This window comes from Drosophila sechellia, unplaced genomic scaffold (genome assembly GCF_004382195.2).
Source record: "Drosophila sechellia strain sech25 unplaced genomic scaffold, ASM438219v1 U_178, whole genome shotgun sequence".
In the NCBI taxonomy this organism is placed as follows: domain Eukaryota; kingdom Metazoa; phylum Arthropoda; class Insecta; order Diptera; family Drosophilidae; genus Drosophila; species Drosophila sechellia.
This window is the reverse complement of record NW_022611116.1, coordinates 1-22417: the sequence shown is the minus strand read 5'-3', so window position 1 is coordinate 22417 and position 22417 is coordinate 1. Positions and strand designations below refer to the sequence as shown.

Genomic DNA, 22417 nt, shown 5'->3' with positions numbered 1-22417 from the left:
TACATACACTCCTCCAACAATTAATGGACAAAGAGCCGCCAAATTAAACAAGCAACGCTATCTCGGGCTCATGCTAGATAGAAAACTGACCTTTGGGGCACACATAACGCTGCTAAAAGGAAAAACTATAGCTGCTTACAAAAAACTAGAATGGCTAGTAGGAAAAAATAGCCACCTACCTAAAAACGCAAAGGTTCTCCTCTGGAAACAAATTGTCTCCCCAATCTGGCATTACGCCATTGCAATATGGGGCTCTCTGGTATCGGACACCCAAGCAAATAAAATTCAAACAATGGAAAACAAATTTATCAGACGAATCATTAACGCCAGCAGATATACGAGACAAGCAACCATTAGGACAATTTATAACATTAAATCATTCGAGGAAATTTTTGACAAAGCAAGCCAACGCTACGCCAACTCCCTTACTGACCATGAAAACCCTCTAATATATGACCTCCTAATCAATGCCTACAAGCCTACCAGACTGGAACCAAGCAGAAGCAGATACGCCAAGCAATTTTCAAAATATTTCCTGCCTCTTCAACAACACCAACCAAAACCACCTGCGGAACCCACCTATAGCTCCATACATGATTATACAAAAAACGAGGAAGCTGAAATAGTCGTCAAAATGAGAACCAAATACAGACAGACCCTTCCAACACTCCTCCTGATTGCTGACCAAGAATTAGAAATAAGGCAATCAATAGCTGAGAAAATGAGAGTGGAAAAGGAAAAAGCCGATAGGAGAAAAGCTTTAGAGAAGGGACCACCAGACAGATGGTGTGAACTTGAAATAAATTATTACAGCAAATTATTCAGAAAAGGACTAAGGACCAGAGAGGAAATTCTTGAATTAATGCTCGGACAACCCACCTCTGTAATCAAAATAGTAATCCCAGACTACGAACCCGAAACTGACCAAAATAAACAGTCTTCATAAATTAATAAAAGCAATTAAAACCAAAATACATTTATTTACAATTAATTAATAATTTATTAAGATACAAGCTACAAACTATAATCGACTGATATAACATTAGCTGCACCCAACGCACCTGAAAACATAAACAAATATTAATGAAATTATAACAACAAACATAATACTTACCTCCAGATTAATCGCAAACTTGTGGAATCCAAAGCCACGGCATCCCAGCAGCGATGGCCTTAATATTAGCTGCTACAAACGTACCTGAAAACTGAAACAAATATTAATGCAATTATAACTACAAACTTAATACTTACCTCCAGACTAATCGCAAACTGGTACCTGAAAACAAAAACAAATATTAATGAAATTAAAATAACAAACACAATACTTACCTCTAGATTAATCGCAAACCTTGGCATACCAGCTGCGACGGCTTTAATATCAGCTGCTACAAACGTACCTGAAAACTTAAACAAATATTAAAGCAATTATAATAACAAACACAATACTTACCTCCAGATTAATCTCAATAAATTCAGAAAAGGACTAAGGACCAGAGGGGAAATTCTTGAATTTATGCTCGGACAACCCACCACTGTAATCAAAATAGTAATCCCAGACTACGAACCCGAAGCTGACCAAAATAAACAGTCTTCACAAATTAATAAAAGCAACTAAAACCAAAATACATTTATTTACAATTAATCCCTAATTTATTAAGATACAAGCTACAAACTATAATCGACGGAAATAACATTAACTGCAACCAACGCACCTGAAAACATAAACCAATATTAATGAAATTATAAAAACAAACATAATACTTACCTCCAGATTAATCGCAAACTTGTAGAATCCAAAACCATTGCATTTTAGCAGCGATGGCCTTAATATTAGCTGCTACAAACGTACCTGAAAACTAAAACAAATATTAATGCAATTCTTGAATTAATGCTCGGACAACCCACCACTGTAATCAAAATAGTAATCCCAGACTACGAACCCGAAGCTGACCAAAATAAACAGTCTTCACAAATTAATAAAAGCAATTAAAACCAAAATACATTTATTTACAATTAATCCCTAATTTATTAAGATACAAGCTACAAACTATAATCGACGGAAATAACATTAGCTGCAAACAACGCACCTGAAAACATAAACCAATATTAATGAAATTATAAAAACAAACATAATACTTACCTCCAGATTAATCGCAAACTTGTAGAATCCAAAACCATTGCATTCCAGCAGCGATGGCCTTAATATTAGCTGCTACAAACGTACCTGAAAACTAAAACAAATATTAATGCAATTATAACTACAAACTACTACAAAACATAAACCAATATTAATGAAATTATAAAAACAAACATAATACTTACCTCCAGATTAATCGCAAACTTGTAGAATCCAAAACCATTGCATTCCAGCAGCGATGGCCTTAATATTAGCTGCTACAAACGTACCTGAAAACTTAAACAAATATTAATGCAATTATAACTACAAACTTAATACTTACCTCCAGACTAATCGCAAACTGGTACCTGAAAACAAAAACAAATATTAATGAAATTAAAATAACAAACACAATACTTACCTCTAGATTAATCGCAAACCTTGGCATACCAGCTGCGACGGCTTTAATATCAGCTGCTACAAACGTACCTGAAAACTTAAACAAATATTAAAGCAATTATAATAACAAACACAATACTTACCTCCAGATTAATCTCAAACGTGAAGAACTCAAAACCACGGGATCTCAGCTGCGACGGCCTCAATAAAAGCTGCAACAAATGTACCTGAAAACAAAAACAAATATTAATGCAATTATAATTACAAACTTATTAATGCAATTATAACAACAAATTTAATACTCACCTCCATATTAATCGCAAGCTTGAAGAACCCAAAAACCACGGCATCACAGCTACGACGGCCTCTAAATTAGCTGCTACAAACGCACCTGAAAACAAAACAAAAACAAAAATTTAATACAATTTAAAAACAAACATAATACCCACCTTCAGAACAGCCTACCTAAAAAAAAACACACCTGAATAACAATAATTAATACAACTATATAAATAAACAAATACAAACATAATACTTACCTCCAAATATCGTTCAGCCTGGGCCCCTGAAAAATACAAAAGAAAACCAATGAAACCACAAAAACAATTAACAAATGTAATACTTACCTAAAATGTATCTTTACATTCAATTCCATGGCCCAAATCGCTGCTACGGTCCCCGACAACAATCCTTGACCCGGAACATCCTGAAACACCATGACCTCTTCCGATGCGGCGGTCCTCGGCAACTTTTCCTGATCTGGAAGCTCCTAGCTGCCAGTCCCGACGCAATGGCCACAGGACGCGGCGCACCGTGCAACCTTCGTTTCCACCACCATGTTGACAGCAGCTCCATTACATCCCAATGACGGCTGCGCGGGATTCTAGCTTCTTCAAAACTTATGCAACTGCTTGCAGCACCGACCGGGACGAGCTCGTTGCAAGCTGCGCTCCTCCAGCGGCCACAACAAATCACAGCCAACACACTACAGGCGCCTGCCCGTGATGACTCCTGACGATTCCAACGACTCGGCGCTCCTGTCCTTCTGGCAGGGGTACCTGAAAATAAATAAATTAAACAACAATGATAGTCAAAATTGCAAAATCTATTGTAAAATAATCCAATTGTTAAATGTAAACAAACCATGCAAATTTTAAAATGTTACCAGTCCATGTTACTGTTGAAATTTAAACTAACAAAATACTACATTAATACTAACTATGTCCAAGCCCCAAACTCACCCCATGCAATGTTAAACTCTAAATTCAAATAATTGTACCTACATATTGCATAAATGTAATCAAAGGCAAAATAAATTGTGGATGCGGAACAGAATTCATTCTGTCTCCGTACCTCCACCTACAAACTCCAAAAAAAAAAACGCTTGCCTATTACTTTCACGCGCAAACTTAACAAAATTCGTTCGTCAATAGACAAATTAATTGTTATAAATTGTCTTCCGGCCGCAAAGTAATAAACCGCGACAACAATTAACATTGAGTGGTCTAAAGAAAACGAATAAATAAACAGTAATTGTGCAACCGTGAAAAAAAAACCGCGAAAAGACGCCGCCCCAACCAAAGGAAACCAGGAGAAGGAAAGCAGAGGGAAAGGAAGAAATTACACCTGGAGAAATTTTAGAAGAGAAGGAGGAATTCCAAAGCAAAGAAACGAAAAACCGGAGAACACATTAAATCAAAAATCAAGGGTATTATACCACCACAACTATTGCAATATTTTTTATTTTTAATAAAATAATATATATTTCAAATAAAATAAAAAACAAGCATGTCCAGTTCTGACCACCTTTTCTCTGAAGACGAGGTACTTTCAATTTCCTCTAGCGAGCAATCTTCCCCTATTCACGTAAATATTTCGCCTATGTCTCACGGGTCTGGCAATTCCCTGGTTAATAACACCAATATTAACCAGAAGAAATTGCCTTTAAATCAAAAGAAAAGCCCAAATAATTCTTCTTGGGTAGCCATGAATTTCTTTAATTCCCTTTCTCTGAATATGAAAGAGAATATAAATGCCAAAAATGCCCAAAGAGACCCCCTCTCGATCACCAATACTGCTGCAGTCAATGTTGGCGCCAAAAGCAGCATCTCGAAGGGGAAATCGCCTTCTTCTCCTCCATTCTCTTCACAAATACAAAAGCGAAATTCACTCCCCACAATGACTCATACAAATACATGCGCACACTCAAACAACTACGCTACTCAAAGACAGTTTTTATCCACCACAGCGACCTGCACCAATGCAGCCGCAGCCACTAATACGGACACAGAATCAAGAGGCGCCAAACCGAGCGACGCTATGGGAAATTTCCCCTCTCTACCACACATCGACAACGCAGAGAAAAATCTCAGCTCGTCCACCAAAATTGGACTTAATGCTTTTTCCCCTCCTACTCACACACACACACAAATAAATAAAGCCACCAAAACTCCCGCGCTTGCCAATCTTGACTCTTATCTCAAAAAAGTCAATGATATTGACAGTGGGGAAATCGATTCCCCACTTATACAAATTAACGAAAGCAAGCAGGAGGAAAGGCCTAGTACAACCGTCAACGCTTTTTGGTCTATTTTTAACCCTAAGCCAGACATTTCTAAACTCAGCCTAAGCAAGAAACCCACCATTCGCTCTGTAAATACTGGGAAAAGAAGCACTTCCCCTCATTATATGAGTGCTTCTTTAGGCCCTGATGCTCAGGGTGATTTAAAATTAAAATCCAACAACAGACCCATGCCCACTGTGGGGAATTTAACAACAACTCCCAACTTTAGCCGGCCTGCTGCCAAGCGGGACTTATTTAACTCACCGTCCAAGAGCCCAGACGAGCAGCCCATGAGTTTCTCGGAAGTGGTTGCTGGAACAGGTCCAATTTTTGTGGCACCCTCAGTTCCGGCTCCAATTACGAAAACCCCGGCCAAGAGAACTAACGACGATCTGGACTGCTCCAGTTTCAAGACGCCAAATAAACGATTATGCGTGACCACAAATTTCAAATCTCCCAGCATTTTCCCACCTCTCACCACACCCGTTTTCCAAAGCAAGGCAGCCAAATCTGTATATGAGGAATCCAAAACCAGGAATCGACTCTCACACCAGCCGTTACCCTGCAGCACCAATGCTCCTGCACGCAGCGCAACGACGACACCCCCTCAAAATACAGATGCTGAGCTGCCACCTTGGAAACTTGTGCCACTAAGCTGCAGAGCGCCACCCATACTCGTTGACGACGTCAAAGAAATTGTCCCGCTCCTGGAAAAGCTAAACTATACAGCAGGAGTCTCCAGTTACACCACCAGGGCAACTGAAGGGAACGGGGTCAGGATCCAGGCTAAGGACATGATCGCCTACCACAAAATCAAAGATGTCCTTATAGCAAACGGCTTTCCTCTATTCACTAACCAGCCAAAGTCCGAGAGGGGCTTCCGAGTAGTAATCAGACATCTCCACCACTCCACTCCATGCTCGTGGATTGTCAAGGAGTTGCTGACGCTCGGATTCTCAGCGCGCTTCGTCAGAAATATGACGAACCCGGCTACAGGTGGCCCCATGCGCATGTTTGAAGTGGAGATCGTCACGGCCAAGGACGGCAGTCATGACAAAATCATCTCACTCAAACAAATCGGTGGGCAAAGAGTGGATATTGAAAGGAAAAACAGGACACGGGAGCCGGTCCAATGCTACAGATGCCAGGGCTACAGGCATGCCAAAAACTCGTGCATGAGACCACCAAAATGCATGAAATGCGCTGGCGACCACCTGTCATCCTGTTGCACCAAGCCAAGAACCACCCCTGCTACCTGCGTCAACTGCTCTGGAGAGCACATTAGTGCATACAAGGGATGCCCCGTTTACAAGGCAGAAAAACAAAAGCTTGCGGCCAACAACATTGACACAAACAAAATACGCACAATTAAAGACGCAACTAACAACTTCTATAGACGTCAAGGCCCTCCTCCACGCAATAATACCCCACGGCTGCCACACAGCTCAGCGATCCTGAACAGATCAATCGCTGAAGCTCGCCAGGAGGCAGCCAGAAAGTCAATGTCAAATCCTTTCCGACAAAATATTAACGACAGAAGGCCACGATTTTCCTCGCATGACACTGCCATTCAGATGCGTCTGAATAAATGGCGCCGAAACTCAAACAATATACCCAAAAAGGGTAGGAAAACTTCAAAAAACAATGCAAAGCCAAGACTGGTATCCAAGACAAGCAGTCCAGCGCAAAGGCATCTGGAAAATTACCAGGACATGCTCCGAAAACAAAGGAGTGAAGAAAATGACCAGGAACCTGAAAAAGGTAACTCAAATCCCAGCCAAGCTATCAATGACAGCCCTCCGACCACCAGCAGAGCTGCCAGAGCTAGTTTTAAACCAAGAGTTATTGATGTAGCCACACCATCGCCAAGAAACTCCAATCATTTCCTACAAAAAGGATTATCGGACGATCCCACAAGAAACTTAGCAAATAGAGTCGACAATTTAGAAAAGAAAATCGACATTTTATTGGCATTAATTACTCAAGGAAGAGACAACAATCTTGACATGGATACATCCAATTAAATTACAAATACTTATATCTATTAAAACGACATCTTTATCTGATGAAAAAGCGCACTTCTGTCTGCCTCCAAACTCTCTCAAAACTCAGACTGACGAGCGCCTACAAGAACTGACGCTAAAACCTAAAAATAAAAAAACAATTAATCATTAACAAATTAAACAACAATCAAATGCACTTACCTACTTGACCACAGCCAACTGCTGATCCACATCTAACGCAACCGACAAGAGGAGGCGGGCTTCGCAAAAACATAATGAAATCGCCACTTTTCGCGACTATAAACACTAAAAATTAATAATCCTAAGACGCCGTCTCCACCTCCTGATGCCATTGCACTAATTAGGATCACTAGCGCGGAGCTGACACCACATTTAAAAGCTTCAAAATCTGTCCCCAAATTGCATAATTTTCCTCAGGGTGTATCTTCAAAGAATTCCTTCCTAACCTGTAATGAAAGGAAAACAAATAAGAATGCAATACATAAATTAATCAAGGACACATAAATAATAACAAACCGGACAGACAAAGTAGCAGATGCTAGTGGACAGCTCCATCCTGCTGATGACAAGCACGCAGCTCCAGCTTCAAAGATTCCAACTATTGAAACAAAGGAACACAAGCTATTACTGGGAAATTTATATTTAAAATGTAATACTTATCTAATTGCAAACTTGTTGACTCCAAAATTGCGGCATTCCAGCTGCAATAACACAATAACAAGGGCCTCCAACTTAGCCCTCACAAAACGTACCTGAAAATCAAAAAATCAACGCAATTATAAAAGCAATAAATACTCCCAAGACTAGTTTCCTCCTAAAGTACCTGAAAAACAATAATAAACGCTACTATATAAACAAATATACACCAATATAGTACTTACCTTAAATTAAATCCCACTCAATGTACCTGAAACTACAAAAAAAATTAATGCAATCATAAAAAACAAATAACATATATAATACTTACCAAATACTATTTTTGCATCCATTTCCATGCCTATTTCGTTGCGGCGGCCCTCTGCAACAAACCTCGAACCGGCGGCCCCAAGCTGCCACTCCTGGCGATACGGCCACAAGATGCGGCGCATATGGCTTCTCTCGGTGATAGACCGAGCTACAATCCTCACTGACGACTTCACGAGACGAACTCCACCATCATAATGCCAGCAGCTCTACAAAAACGCAATGACAGCTGCGTGGGATTATATTCATGCCACTGACGATACAACTTACCTTCACTAAACTAAACGACCGCGGCGAGGGATGCTGAAACCGAGTACAAATAACCTGCAACACCGGCCGGACATATTTGTTGCAAGTGGCCCACTTCCAGCGGCCGCAACAGACCACTGCAAAAATCCAACAAATCTTACCTGTGATGACTCCTGAGACTTCCCAGCGACTCGGTGCTTCCGTCCTTCTGGCGGGGGTACCTGAAAAGAAATAAATAAAACAATCTTAGCCTAAAATTTTAATGTTTATTGTAAAATAAAATCATTTTAAAAATGTAAACAAAACATGCAAGTCAATAATGTTACCAATCCATGTCATTGTCTGAAATCCAAGTCTATAAAAATACTAACTATAACTTAATACTACTTATGTCCAAGCCCCAAACTCACCCCAAGCTATGTTAAACTCCAAAATTCTAATTATTGTACCTATATATTGCATAAAATGTAATCAAAGGTAAAATAAAGTAGTGGATGCGGAACAGAATTCATTCTGTCTCCGTACCTCCACCTGAAATGTAAAAAAAAAAAATCCCTACTAATACTAAGATGCTGATCCTCAAATCAGTTCTATCGCCAATATGGCAGTATGCCATAGCAGCATGGGGTCCTCTTGTGACAGATGCACAGATAAGACGGCTCCAAGTTGAGGAAAACAAGAAAATGAGGGACATATTCAGAGCCGGAAGATACACGAAAAACCAAACTATAAGGGACCGTTTTTGTGTCAAAACAGTAGAAGAGTTCTATCAACAGGCTGTCCATAGGTTCTCAGAAACTACAAAATCGCACCCAAACATAGTTGTTCGCAGGATATTCTCTAGGCACTATATCCCGAATAGACTAGAAAGAAGTAGGCAGAGATACTTGAAAATGACAAGGGACCACATCACCCTAAAACAGATTGGACTGACTCTCTCACCTAAACTCTTAAAAATCCCAGATCTAGACGACTGCAGAACCTTAAAGAAGCGAAGCGAGAGAGAGAAAATAAGACAAACGCATCTAACTGAACTCCCTACTCTGCTAAGACTGGAGGAAGAGGAGAAAGAGCTCATAAGAATAAAAAAACAGGAAGAGAGGGAAAGAAAAGAAAGGGAAAACGAAAAGTGGCCTCCAGATAGATGGTGTGAATCGGAAATAAACCGATGTAATAAACAATATAGAAATGGCGACCTAACCAGGCAGGAAGTTATAGAAAGATTTAGAGGGCAACCATTAAATGTACAACGAATAATCCTACCTGACTACGAAGGGGACAAAAATTAAATCAAAACAAACCAGGGTAGGTGCAGAAGGCAGAAATAACTAAACTGGCGGAAGGGGTGGCAAAAAATATTGAAAAGAAATGAAAGAAATACAAAAAGGCTAAAGGCTAATTTACAGGTTACATAAAAAAGGGAAATGCGCTTATAGATATAATGGTAAAATTAACTTAACTAAACACCTACTGGACAACAAAATTACGATGGCTGGATGGCTGCTTATATAAATCTTCTCTCCGGGCGTGATTAAAATCCATCTCTCCTTTCCAACCGAGGGATCTGTGACTCATCGGCTCCTGATGGATCCATCTGCTGCTGTAATGGACGCCACACCGGCGCTCCAACCTAAAAGAAAGATAATATGTCTTAGTTTTCTTTCTTTTTTCTAATAAACTAAATCACCAAACCTCTACAGTAAAAACAACAGCGCATCGGGCGCTCTAGCTCACCAAGGCAGCAACAACAACAGCAGCAAGGCCAGCAACAATGGCGGCAGAGACCAAGCGGTGTGCTGAACAGCTCGCTGGCCACACCCACCACTCCTGTAGGCCCTGAAAGAGGGAGCTGAAGTTCCTGAAATCTGAAGGTCCAACTCCAATGTGACGCTCTCAGCTCCGAGCTCAGCGACGGCGTTGCAAATTCGGCGTTTTTAGGAGAGGTTGCTTCAGCTCGTGGCGTGGTCTTTCCCCAGCGGCAGCAGTAGCAGCAACGGCAGCGGCATCGGGATCGGCGGCCTATGCTTGGCCGAGTAAATCCCAGAATCGGTCCTTTGGCGATGTGATGCCGAGTGGCGGTATGCGTCCACAGGGACTGCCTGGACTGATTGGGCAGGAGACGGCAGCGGGCCTGGACATGGGCGTCACCAGCAACATGGCAGCCACGCGCAGTCCATCCCCCGGTGGCAACAGTTTGGAAATGCAGCAACAGCGGCGCATGCAATCCTCGGAATGACGACAGTGGCAACATTTCTTCAACAGGGTAGCGGTACCTTGAGGCGGCCACACCAACTCCAGCAGCAGCAATAACAGCAATATTGGCAGCAGCAGCACTTAATTGGATGCAGCATTTTCCATTTGACAACATTCCGACGACCAGACTCCTCGCTTGGCCTCTGATGTTTCGCCCTGGAAGAAAAAAGAAGAATGGATTAATTTCCTTTTCTCCCTCAAGCTAGGGTATAAAAATTGCTCTCCTGGACAACCGGCTTTTTCCTGTATATGACACTGGACTGCGGCGCATGCTTTCCCGCCCGCCACTGATAGGATGACCGCATCAGGACTGACGGGACAGACGTCAGGACAGACTAAGGAAGTCCTGATTTAGGATACTGGAGCGCCTAGTACCAGAGTATCCGCCAGTGGATGCTTATGCAGCGGCAAGTCGTCGGAAATCTTATGGTTGGAGCAGCACTTTGGGTATTTCCTCTCCAGTAGAAGCAGCTGGGGACACAAAGGCAGTGGTAGCAGTGTCAGCGCTCCTGGCAAGCCGGCCTTCTCTTTTTGAAGACGCGGGACTGCATCTGGCGCCTCACTAGCGTCTCCTCCCTGAAAGAAGAGATTATTAGTAGGAGCACGAGACCAACAAAAGCCTAAACTTACCATGGCAGCGTCAACAGAAACAGCAGCAGCAAGACCAGAAACAGCAACAACAGAAGCCCGACAACTTTCTTATAGAAACGGCGGCGCATCCATTTCTCGGAACAGCAGCAGCAACAGAGGCGTCTCTTGGGTGCGAGCGGCGGCACTGCTAATAGCCCTCATATATGCAGATCCATTAGGCTTCGACACATCCATCAGCAACAGCGTTAGCAACGGTGGCGGCAGCAGCAGAGAGATCTCATTGCAGCAATAGCCAAATTGCATGCATTCCAGGACTCGACTCATGTTGGCCCTGGCTTTTCTTCGTACACCTAAATTGGCGGCTGATTTCACCCTGAAAAATTGAAGCATCGGTTATATCGAAATGAACTAGGCGGCGACACACTCACCAGCAGCAGCAACAACAACAACAGCGGCAGCAGTAGCAGGAAATGACCTCACGGAACAATCCAATTGGCACTTTCCGGAGCCCGTATTTCTCGCCAGGTCGTTGGCCAGTCACATGGGCCTGCGCGATGGAGATTATGACGATTATCTGCCCGGTGGACGGCCACAAGATGGAATCGGCCCTGTTCTGCCCACCTGACCTGCGCCAGGATAGCAGCAACGGCAGCGGACTATGTATGCGCAGTTATAGACGTCAGCAACAGTGGCGGCAGCAGCAGGAAATGTTTGTCTGCAGTCTCCTAATGGCAATTTCTTGCTCAGTTGAAATGGACCTGCAATTTTCAAAAAGATACAAACATGAGACTCGGCTCAAATTGGAACATCACACAGACTGTACTCACGTATACACACAGACAAACTGAAGCCTATAGATGACGCTGACTGCGGCTCACTTTTTCCTCAAAAGGTTGTGCGTGCACCAAAGTCGACGGGCCACGCCGACCGATGATTGCAGCACACCGACATCTCCGCAGCATCTACGTTATCAGCACCACTGAAAGCAGAAACAGGTTTTACTATTGGGCAATGCGCAGAAAAATTAAATATTACAATAAGAAATACATACACAATTTTTCTGCCTCGTTTCCGCTTGAAGTGAGACCCTTGCCTGCATATGCCATTGACACTGACAAGCGCGGTGAAAAATACTGGAATTCCGAAAATACTAACCTGAACATTTCCAGTATTTCTGCCCGATAGTCGATAGGCTGACGACAAATTAATTGGTAGCATATCGATATCCCGCCGCGCCTTCTGACTATCGAAAAAGCCTGCCTTCGCGCCTAGCCCAAATTTGCAAGTCAGTTGAGATCATAAAACCGACAGAGGCGCGCGCGTAATAGTAACTACAAGTGAATCCAGCAGCAACAACAACAACTAATGGACGGCCAGAACGTGAACCAAAGCGGAGGATGGGCATCGGTTCTATCCATATCATCTGACGACAGCAACTGCTCATCCTCGCTGCCTTCTGTTATAGTCTCATCGCTGGATACCAAATCATCGTTAAACTTTATCTTAAAATTACTTACCTTAACTATTTTCTCCTATTCCATAAGCTATTTCCTAAGTAACGTAATATTCAAACTTAAATACCACTTTAGAACCATGGCGCGCAAAAAACTGCCGCCAAATATTTCAAAAACATGGCGCGCAAAAACTACCGACAAATATTTCAAAAACATGGCGCGCATAAAACTACCGACAAATATTTCAAAAATGTTCTCCTTCAAATTTAAATTATAAATTAATGTAATTCACCGCCACCAGTTAGAGACTCATCATTGTTAAACAATTATTAAAATTTACTTACCATAACTACTTCTATTCCATATGCTATATCCTAATGTAATATTTAAATTTAAATTCCACACTAGAACCATGGCGCGCAAGACAGCCGCCAAGTAATTTCAAAAATGTCTCCCGCAATTTTTAATGATAAATTATTACTTTAATCTATGGCATGCATATCTGCAGCCAAAAAATCCGAAAATGTAATTTGCCACAAATTGTCACTATATATTTTTAAGCAAAAATCAGAGGACAATAAAATGACAACGCCACCAGACGTTGAAAATAAAAAAAAAAAAAAAAAAAAAAAAAAAAACCACTGTAATCAAAATAGTAATCCCAGACTACGAACCCGAAGCTGACCAAAATAAACAGTCTTCACAAATTAATAAAAGCAATTAAAACCAAAATACATTTATTTACAATTAATCCCTAATTTATTAAGATACAAGCTACAAACTATAATCAACGGAAATAACATTAGCTGCAACCAACGCACCTGAAAACATAAATCAATATTAATGAAATTATAAAAACAAACATAATACTTACCTCCAGATTAATCGCAAACTTGTAGAATCCAAAACCATTGCATTCCAGCAGCGATGGCCTTAATATTAGCTGCTACAAACGTACCTGAAAACTAAAACAAATATTAATGCAATTATAACTACAAACTACTACAAAACATAAACCAATATTAATGAAATTATAAAAACAAACATAATACTTACCTCCAGATTAATCGCAAACTTGTAGAATCCAAAACCATTGCATTCCAGCAGCGATGGCCTTAATATTAGCTGCTACAAACGTACCTGAAAACTAAAACAAATATTAATGCAATTATAACTACAAACTTAATACTTACCTCCAGACTAATCGCAAACTGGTACCTGAAAACAAAAATAAATATTAATGAAATTAAAATAATAAACACAATACTTACCTCTAGATTAATCGCAAACCTTGGCATACCAGCTGCGACGGCTTTAATATCAGCTGCTACAAACGTACCTGAAAACTTAAACAAATATTAAAGCAATTATAATAACAAACACAATACTTACCTCCAGATTAATCTCAAACGTGAAGAACTCAAAACCACGGGATCTCAGCTGCGACGGCCTCAATAAAAGCTGCAACAAATGTACCTGAAAACAAAAACAAATATTAATGCAATTATAATTACAAACTTATTAATGCAATTATAACAACAAATTTAATACTCACCTCCATATTAATCGCAAGCTTGAAGAACCCAAAAACCACGGCATCACAGCTACGACGGCCTCTAAATTAGCTGCTACAAACGCACCTGAAAACAAAACAAAAACAAAAATTTAATACAATTTAAAAACAAACATAATACCCACCTTCAGAACAGCCTACCTAAAAAAAAACACACCTGAATAACAATAATTAATACAACTATATAAATAAACAAATACAAACATAATACTTACCTCCAAATATCGTTCAGCCTGGGCCCCTGAAAAATACAAAAGAAAACCAATGAAACCACAAAAACAATTAACAAATGTAATACTTACCTAAAATTTATCTTTACATTCAATTCCATGGCCCAAATCGCTGCTACGGTCCCCGACAACAATCCTTGACCCGGAACATCCTGAAACACCATGACCTCTTCCGATGCGGCGGTCCTCGGCAACTTTTCCTGATCTGGAAGCTCCTAGCTGCCAGTCCCGACGCAATGGCCACAGGACGCGGCGCACCGTGCAACCTTCGTTTCCACCACCATGTTGACAGCAGCTCCATTACATCCCAATGACGGCTGCGCGGGATTCTAGCTTCTTCAAAACTTATGCAACTGCTTGCAACACCGACCGGGACGAGCTCGTTGCAAGCGGCGCTCCTCCAGCGGCCACAACAAATCACAGCCAACACACTACAGGCGCCTGCCCGTGATGACTCCTGACGATTCCAACGACTCGGCGCTCCTGTCCTTCTGGCAGGGGTACCTGAAAATAAATAAATTAAACAACAATGATAGTCAAAATTGCAAAATCTATTGTAAAATAATCCAATTGTTAAATGTAAACAAACCATGCAAATTTTAAAATGTTACCAGTCCATGTTACTGTTGAAATTTAAACTAACAAAATACTACATTAATACTAACTATGTCCAAGCCCCAAACTCACCCCATGCAATGTTAAACTCTAAATTCAAATAATTGTACCTACATATTGCATAAATGTAATCAAAGGCAAAATAAATTGTGGATGCGGAACAGAATTCATTCTGTCTCCGTACCTCCACCTACAAAGTAAACCCTTATCACCGATACAATCTACTTGCAGTGCTGCGCTGCAATTGACGGACCATATAAGCTGCCTATGCTCCGATCAGGGCACCTTGCGCGGAGCAGCAAAATCTATCCTTCCTGCTACTCTGATAATCTTCCAGATCGACGAGCGCCTACATTAGTTGACGCTAAAACCTGAAAACAAATCAATTAACCAATAAGAAAATAAACAAAACAAATAAATAAAGCACTTACCTCAATAACCAGAGCCAACTGGTGATCCAACACAACCATCAAGAGAAGACCGGCTCCGCAAAATAAAAACAAAATCGCCACCATTCGCGATTATAAACACAAAAAACTGACAACCTTACAACGCCGTCTCCATCTCCTGATGCCACTGCACTCACAAGGATCACTATCCCGGAACTAACATCATATTAAAATGAATTAAAATCCGTCTCCAAATTGTATAAATCTCCGCAGTACCGTTTTCTCAATGACTTCCCGACAACCTATAAAGAAAGGAAAATTAATAAAAATATAATACTAAATTAATCAAAGACACAGAAAATTGCAAACCTGACAGGCAATCCAGCAGATACAAAAATTCGCCCTCATCCTGCCGATGATGCGCACGTAAATCAGGAGACGGGCCTCACTATAGCAAAACAAAATCGCCAACTTTTGCGATTATAGATACAAAAAACCGACAATTTTATGATGCCGTCTCCATCTCCTGACGCCATTGCATAAATAAAGAGCAATTGCGTGGAGCAGATGCCACACCAACATCCTGCAAAACATGTCCTTAAATTGCATATTTCTCCTCAGTTCTGTATCTTCAACGAATTTTCCGCTAACCTGTAATGAAAGGAAATTAAATAAGAATGCGATACAAAAATTACCCAAGGACACATAAATAATAACAAACCGGACAGACAAAGTAGCAGATACTATTAGCCTGCTCCATCCTGCTGACGACAAGCACGCAGCTCCAGCCTCAAAGACTCCAACTATTGAAACAAGGGTACACAAGCTATTACTGGGAAATTTATATTTAAAATGTAATACTTATCTAATTGCAACTTGATGACTCCATATCTGCGGCATCCCAGCTGCAATTGCACAATAACAAAGGTCCTCCAAACCAGCTCTTACAAAACGTACCTGAAAAGCAAAAACAAAATCAACGCAATTATAAAAAATACTCAATACTCACCCCAGACAAGCTTCCTTTAAGTACCTGAAAAACAATAACAAACGCAATCATATAAACAAATATACACAAATATAATACTTACCTTAATTTAATTTCCACTCAATGTACCTGAAACAACAAAAATTAACGCAATCATAAAAAACAAATAACATATATAATACTTACCAAATACTATTTTTGCATCCATTTCCATGCCTATAACGTTACGACGGCCCTCTGTAACAAATCTCGAACCGGCGGCCCCAAGTTGCCAATCCCGACGATATGGCCACAAGACGCGGCGCACCTGGCTTCATTCGGTGATTGATCGAGCCACAATCCTCACTGACGACTTCTCTGCCACAACGAGACGAACTCCACCATCATAATGCCAGCAGCTCTATATAAACGCAATGACAGCTTCGTGGGATTACATTCTTGCCACTAACGATACAACTTACCTTAATCAAACGACCGCGGCGAGGGATGCTGAAACCGAGAACTACTAACCTGCAACGCCGGCCGGACATACTTGTTGCAAATGGCCCACTTCCAGTGGCCGCAACAGACCACTGCCAAAATGCAACAAAACTTACCTGTGATGACTCCTGAGGCCCTCAACGACGCGGTGCTCCTGCCCTTCTGGTGGGGGTACCTGAAAAGAAATAAATAAAACAATGTTAGTCTAAAATTTTAATGTTTATTGCAAATAATTTCATTTTAAAAAAAATGTATACAAAACAAGCATATGATAATGTTACCAGCCCATGTCACTGTTATAATCTAAAGCCTACAAAGAAAAATACTAACTTAACATTAAATACTAATCTATGTCCAGCCCCAAACTCACCCCATGCTATGTTATACTCTAAAAATTCAAATTATTGTACCTACATATTGCATTTATTGTAATCAAAGGCAAAATAAAATTGTGGATGCGGAACAGAATTCATTCTGTCTCCGTACCTCCACCTACAAAGTAAAAAAATAAAAAAAAAAAAAAAAAAAAAAACCTACAAAGTAAAAGTAAAAAAAAATTAAAAGGGAAAAATTAAATAAAATAATTTAAATAAATAAATAAAATAAATTAAATAAATAAATCAATAAGCAATTAAATTAAATTATTTAATTAAAACAAACGCGCTTCGCCTGCCTTTTACTCTCACGCGCAAAGTTAACTAAATTCGTTTCGTCAATAGACATATTATTTGTTATAAATTGTCTTCCGGTTGCAAAGTAATAAACCGCGACAACAATTAACATTCAGTGGTCTAACGAAAACGAACAATAAAACAGTAATTGTGCAACCGCGAAAAGACGCCTCTTCAACCAAAGGAATGAAGGAGAAGAAACGCCGAGAGAAAGGAAGAAAGCACACCCGGAGAAATCTTAGAAGAGAAGGAGAAATTCGAAAGCAAGGAAACGATAAAACTGGAGAACACATTTAAAAAAAAGATCCAGGGTATTTATACCACTATAATTATCGCCTAAATTTTTAAATATAATAAAAATCAAAAATGTCCAGTTCTGACCACCTTTTCTCTGAAGACGAGGTACTTTCAATTACCTCTAGCGAGCGATCTTCCCCTATTCACGTAAATATTTCGCTTATGTCTCACGGGTCTGGCAATTCCCTGGTTAAAACGACCAATATTAACCAGAAGAAATTGCCTTTAAAACAAAAGAAAAGCCCAATTAACTCTTCTTGGGTAGCCATGAATTTCTTTAATTCCCTTTCTCTAAATATGAAAGAGAATATAAATGCCAAAAATGCCCAAAGAGACCCCCTCTCGATTACCAATACTGCTGCAGCCAATGTTGGCGCCAAAAGCAGCATCTCGAAGGGGAAATCGCCTTCTTCTCCTCCATTCTCTTCACAAACACATAAGCGAAATTCACTCCCCTCAACGACTCACACAAATACAACCGCACCCACAAACACCGACGCTACTCAAAGAGAGTTCACATCCACCACAGCGACCTGCACTAATGCAGCTGCAGCCACTAATACGGACATAGAATTAAGAGGCGCCAAACCGAGCGACGCTATGGGAAATTTCCCCTCTCTCCCACACACCGACAGCTCAGAGAAAAATCTGAGCTCATCCACCAAAATCGGACTTTATGCCTCTTCCCCTCCTTCTGATACACACACGCAAATAAATAAAGCCACCGAAACAAATTTAGAAAGCTGCTCTAAATCTCCCGCGCTTGCCAATTCAAAAACCAAACTCAACAAAGCCAATGATATTGACAGTGGTGAAATTGCTCCACCACTTATACAAATTAACGAAAGCAAGCAGGAGGAAAGACCTAGTACAACTGTCAATGCTTTCTGGTCAATCTTTAACCACAAGCCGGTTGCTTCTAAGCTTAGTTAAGCAAGAAACCAACCAATCTCTCCATAAATACTGGGAAAAGAAGCATTTCCCCTCACCAAAGGAGTGCTTCTTTACGCCCTGATGCTCAGGGCGATTTAAAATTAAAATTACCCAACAATAGATCCATGCCCACTGTGGGGAATTTAGCAAAAGCTCGCACCCTTAGTCGGCCTGCTGCCAAGCGGGACTTATTTAAATCACCGCCCAAGAGCCCAAACGAGCAGCCCATGAGTTTCTCGGAAGTGGTTGCTGGAACAGGTCCAATCTTTGTGGCACCTTCAGTTCCGGCTCCAACTACGAAAACCCCGGCCAAGAGGACTAATGACGACCTGGACTGCTCCAGTTTTAAGACGCCAAATAAACGTTTATGCGTGACCACCAATTTCAAGTCTCCCAGCATTTTCCCACCCCTCACCACACCCGTTTTCCAAAGCAAGGCAGCCAAATCTGTATATGAGGAATCCAAAACTAGGAATCGACTCTCACACCAGCCGTTACCCTGCAGCACCAATGCTCCTGCACGCAGCGCAACGACTGCACCCCCTCAAAATACAGATGCTGAGCTGCCACCTTGGAAACTCGTGCCACTAAGCTGCAGAGCGCCACCCATACTCGTTGACGACGTCAAAGAAATTGTCCCGCTCCTGGAAAAGCTAAACTATACAGCAGGAGTCTCCAGCTACACTACCAGGGCAACTGAAGGGAACGGGATCAGGATTCAGGCCAAGGACATGACCGCCTTCCACAAAATCAAAGATGTCCTTATAGCAAACGGCTTTCCTCTATTCACTAACGAGCCAAAGTCTGAGAGGGGCTTCCGAATAGTAATCAGACATCTCCACCACTCCACTCCATGCTCGTGGATTGTCAAGGAGTTGCTGACACTCGGATTCACCGCGCGCATCGTCAGAAATATGACGAATCCGGCTACAGGCGGCCCCATGCGCATGTTTGAAGTGGAGATCGTCATGGCCAAGGACGGCAGTCATGACAAAATTATCTCACTCAAACAAATCGGTGACAAAAAGTGGATATTGAAAGGAAAAACAGGACACGGGAGCCGGTCCAGTGCTACAGATGCCAGGGCTTCAGGCATGCCAAGAACCAAGATGCATGAAATGCGCTGGCGACCACCTGTCATCCTGTTGCACCAAGCCAAGAACCACCCCTGCTACCTGCGTCAACTGCTCTGGAGAGCACATTAGTGCATACAAGGATGCCCAGTTACAAGGCAAAAAACAAAAGCTTGCGGCTAACAACATTGACACAAACAAATACGTACAATTAAAGACGCAACTAAAAATTTTTATAGACGTCAGGGCCCTCCTCCACGCAATAACACCCCTCGGCTACCACATAGCTCAGCAATCCTGAGCAGATCAATCGCTGAAGCCCGCCAGGAGGCTGCCAGAAAGTCGGTATTAAATCCCTTCCGTCAAAATATGAACGACAGAAGGCCACGTTTTTCTCCCACGACACTGCCATTCAAACCCGGCTGAATAAATGGCGCCGAAATATTAACAAGATACCCAAAAAGGGTAGGACAACCTCAAAACACAACGCAAAGCTAAGACTGGTATCCAGGACAAGCAATCCAGCGCAAAGACATCTGGAAAATTACCAGGACATGCTCCGAAAACAAAGGAGTGAAGAAAATGACCAGGAACCTGAAAAAGTAACTCAAATCCCATGCAAGCTAGCAATGACAGCCTCCGACCACCAGCAGAGCTGCCAGAGCTAGTTTCAAACCAAGAGTTATGATGTAGCCACACCATCGCCAAGAAACTCCAATCCATACATACAAAAAGGCTTCTCGGACGACCACACAACAAACCTAGCAATAGAGTCGACAACTTAGAGAAGAAAATTGACATTTTAATGGCCTTAATCATACAAGGAAGAAACAATAATCTGGACATGGACACATCCAATTAAATCTACATCTATTTATAAATATATTAACGATATCTATATCCGATGGAAAAGCGCACTCCAGTCAGCTCCCAAACTCGTGCACGGTCACCACCTTCCTCGACTCAGCTTAATTTTCCTGGAATACAAATACAAGTAAATAACAGCAATAAAATTAAAACAATGCTCTCACCTCAACGCACCCGGATGAACAAGCCCAAGACAACGCACTCCAGCTGATCCTGAAGAAACGATGAGGAGAAAATCAACCAGGACATAAAAGAAAAATCGGTAGATCGATATAAAAAGGATTAGCTGGCAGAAACATGATGAATAAAAGGCGACTCGCTGCAGCAATTCATGCACAACGTCACTTACCTGAACTTTCTCGCCACACGGTCCCTGACAGTATCCCTCATCACCGATGCAATCTACCTGCAATGCAGCGCTGCAAAAGACGGGCCACAAAAGCTCCTACGCTTCGACCAGGGCACCCAGCGCGGAGCTGCAAAATCCATCCTTCCTGCTACTTCAAAATCCAGATCGACGAGCGCCTACAAGAGCTGACGCTAAAACCTAAAAATAAAACAATTAACCATAAACAAACTAAACAAAACAATCAAATGCACTTACCTACTTGACCACAACCAACTGCTGTTCCACATCTAAAGCAACTGACAAGAGGTGCGAGCGTCGCAAAAACAAAACGAAATCGCCTATTTTCGCGATTATAAACACAAAAAATTAATAATCCTAAGACGCCGTGTCCACCTCCTGATGCCACTGCACAAAAAAGGATCACTATCCCGGAGCCGACATCATATTAAAAAGAATTAAAATCCTTATCCAAATTGTAAAATTTCCTCATTACTGTATTTTCAATGATTTCCTGATAATCTGTAAGGAAAGGAAAATTAATAAGAATATAATACAAAATTATTCAAGGACACACAGAAAATTGCAAACCTGACAGGCAAACCAGCAGATACAAAAAATGCGACCTCACCCTGCCGACTATGCGCACGTAAATCATGAGACAGGCACCGCAAAAGCAAAACTAAATCGCCAACTTTCGCGATTTTAAACACAAAAAGTTGACAATTTTATGATGCCGTCTCCTTCTCCTGATGCCAAAGCATAAATAAGGATCATTTGCGTGGCGCGCTAGCCCACATATCAATATGCTGAAAAAACTTGTCCTTAAATTGTATATTCTCATCAGTTCTGTATCTTCGACGAATTCTCTCCTAACCTGCAACGAAAAGAAAATAAATAAGAATGCGATACAAAAACTACTCAAGGACCATAAATAATAAACAAACCGGACAGACAAAGTAGCACGATAACAGACGGCTCCATCCTGCTGACGCAAGCATGCAGCTCCAGCTTCCAAGACTCCAACTATTGAAACAAGGGAACACAAGCTATTACGGGAATATATATGTATAATATAATACTTATCTAATTGCAAACTTGATGACTCCAAAATCGCGGCACTTCCAGCCGCCAATAACACAATGACAAGGGCTCCAATTTAGCCCCTACAAAACGTACCTGAAAAGCAAAAAATCAACGCAATTATAAACGCAATGCAATATTCACCCCAGACTAGCTTCCCCATAAGTACCTGAAAAACAATAACAAACGCAGTTATATATAAACAAATATACACAATATAATACTTACCTTAAATTAAATTCCACTCAATGTACCTGAAA

General features: G+C 41.2%; 1 protein-coding gene and 4 long non-coding RNA genes across 10 annotated transcripts; all 5 read right to left on the bottom strand.

The window, feature by feature from the left end:
* Positions 1–960: 960 nt before the first annotated feature.
* LOC116802606 lies at positions 961–1777 on the bottom strand. Of its 5 annotated transcripts, none has more exons than XR_004362939.1 (5): positions 1766–1777; positions 1330–1404; positions 1252–1276; positions 1115–1198; positions 961–1061 (listed from the first exon to the last, which is right to left on the bottom strand). It is a non-coding gene; the product is annotated as an uncharacterized LOC116802606 (long non-coding RNA). The 5 variants fall into 5 exon arrangements; XR_004362938.1 differs by lacking the exon at positions 1766–1777 and adding an exon at positions 1451–1467 and having other exon boundaries at positions 1115–1205; positions 1330–1397; XR_004362935.1 differs by having other exon boundaries at positions 977–1061; positions 1115–1205.
* Positions 1778–6870: 5093 nt separating this feature from the next.
* LOC116802607 lies at positions 6871–7656 on the bottom strand. Its single transcript, XR_004362940.1, has 3 exons — positions 7619–7656; positions 7283–7548; positions 6871–7224 (listed from the first exon to the last, which is right to left on the bottom strand). It is a non-coding gene; the product is annotated as an uncharacterized LOC116802607 (long non-coding RNA).
* Positions 7657–9692: 2036 nt separating this feature from the next.
* On the bottom strand, positions 9693–12275 carry LOC116802605. Of its 2 annotated transcripts, XR_004362934.1 has the most exons (6): positions 12210–12275; positions 11986–12137; positions 11587–11916; positions 11198–11531; positions 10007–11143; positions 9693–9944 (listed from the first exon to the last, which is right to left on the bottom strand). XR_004362934.1 is itself a non-coding variant. In XM_032727024.1 (2 exons), exons 1-2 carry the CDS (start codon positions 10680–10682, stop codon positions 9886–9888), a joined length of 735 nt encoding a protein of 244 aa, XP_032582915.1. In that variant the 5' UTR covers positions 10683–10767; the 3' UTR covers positions 9693–9885. The 2 variants fall into 2 exon arrangements, 1 of the variants encoding a protein (XP_032582915.1); XM_032727024.1 differs by lacking the exons at positions 11198–11531; positions 11587–11916; positions 11986–12137; positions 12210–12275 and having other exon boundaries at positions 10007–10767.
* A 4162-nt stretch (positions 12276–16437) lies between these two features.
* Positions 16438–17030, bottom strand: LOC116802611. Its single transcript, XR_004362948.1, has 3 exons — positions 16594–17030; positions 16511–16536; positions 16438–16452 (listed from the first exon to the last, which is right to left on the bottom strand). It is a non-coding gene; the product is annotated as an uncharacterized LOC116802611 (long non-coding RNA).
* Positions 17031–20691: 3661 nt separating this feature from the next.
* LOC116802610 lies at positions 20692–21166 on the bottom strand. Its single transcript, XR_004362947.1, has 3 exons — positions 21078–21166; positions 20893–20941; positions 20692–20838 (listed from the first exon to the last, which is right to left on the bottom strand). It is a non-coding gene; the product is annotated as an uncharacterized LOC116802610 (long non-coding RNA).
* Positions 21167–22417: the final 1251 nt, after the last annotated feature.

What these genes read in the sequence shown, in the direction of transcription:
- LOC116802605 (XM_032727024.1), bottom strand. Translation starts at nt 10,682, where the DNA reads ATGTTGTCAAATGGAAAATGCTGCATCCAATTAAGTGCTGCTGCTGCC. An exon ending in CTGTTGTTTTTACTGTAGAG is followed by an intron (nt 9,945 to 10,006) that starts GTTTGGTGATTT and finishes TCTTTCTTTTAG; the next exon opens with GTTGGAGCGCCGGTGTGGCG.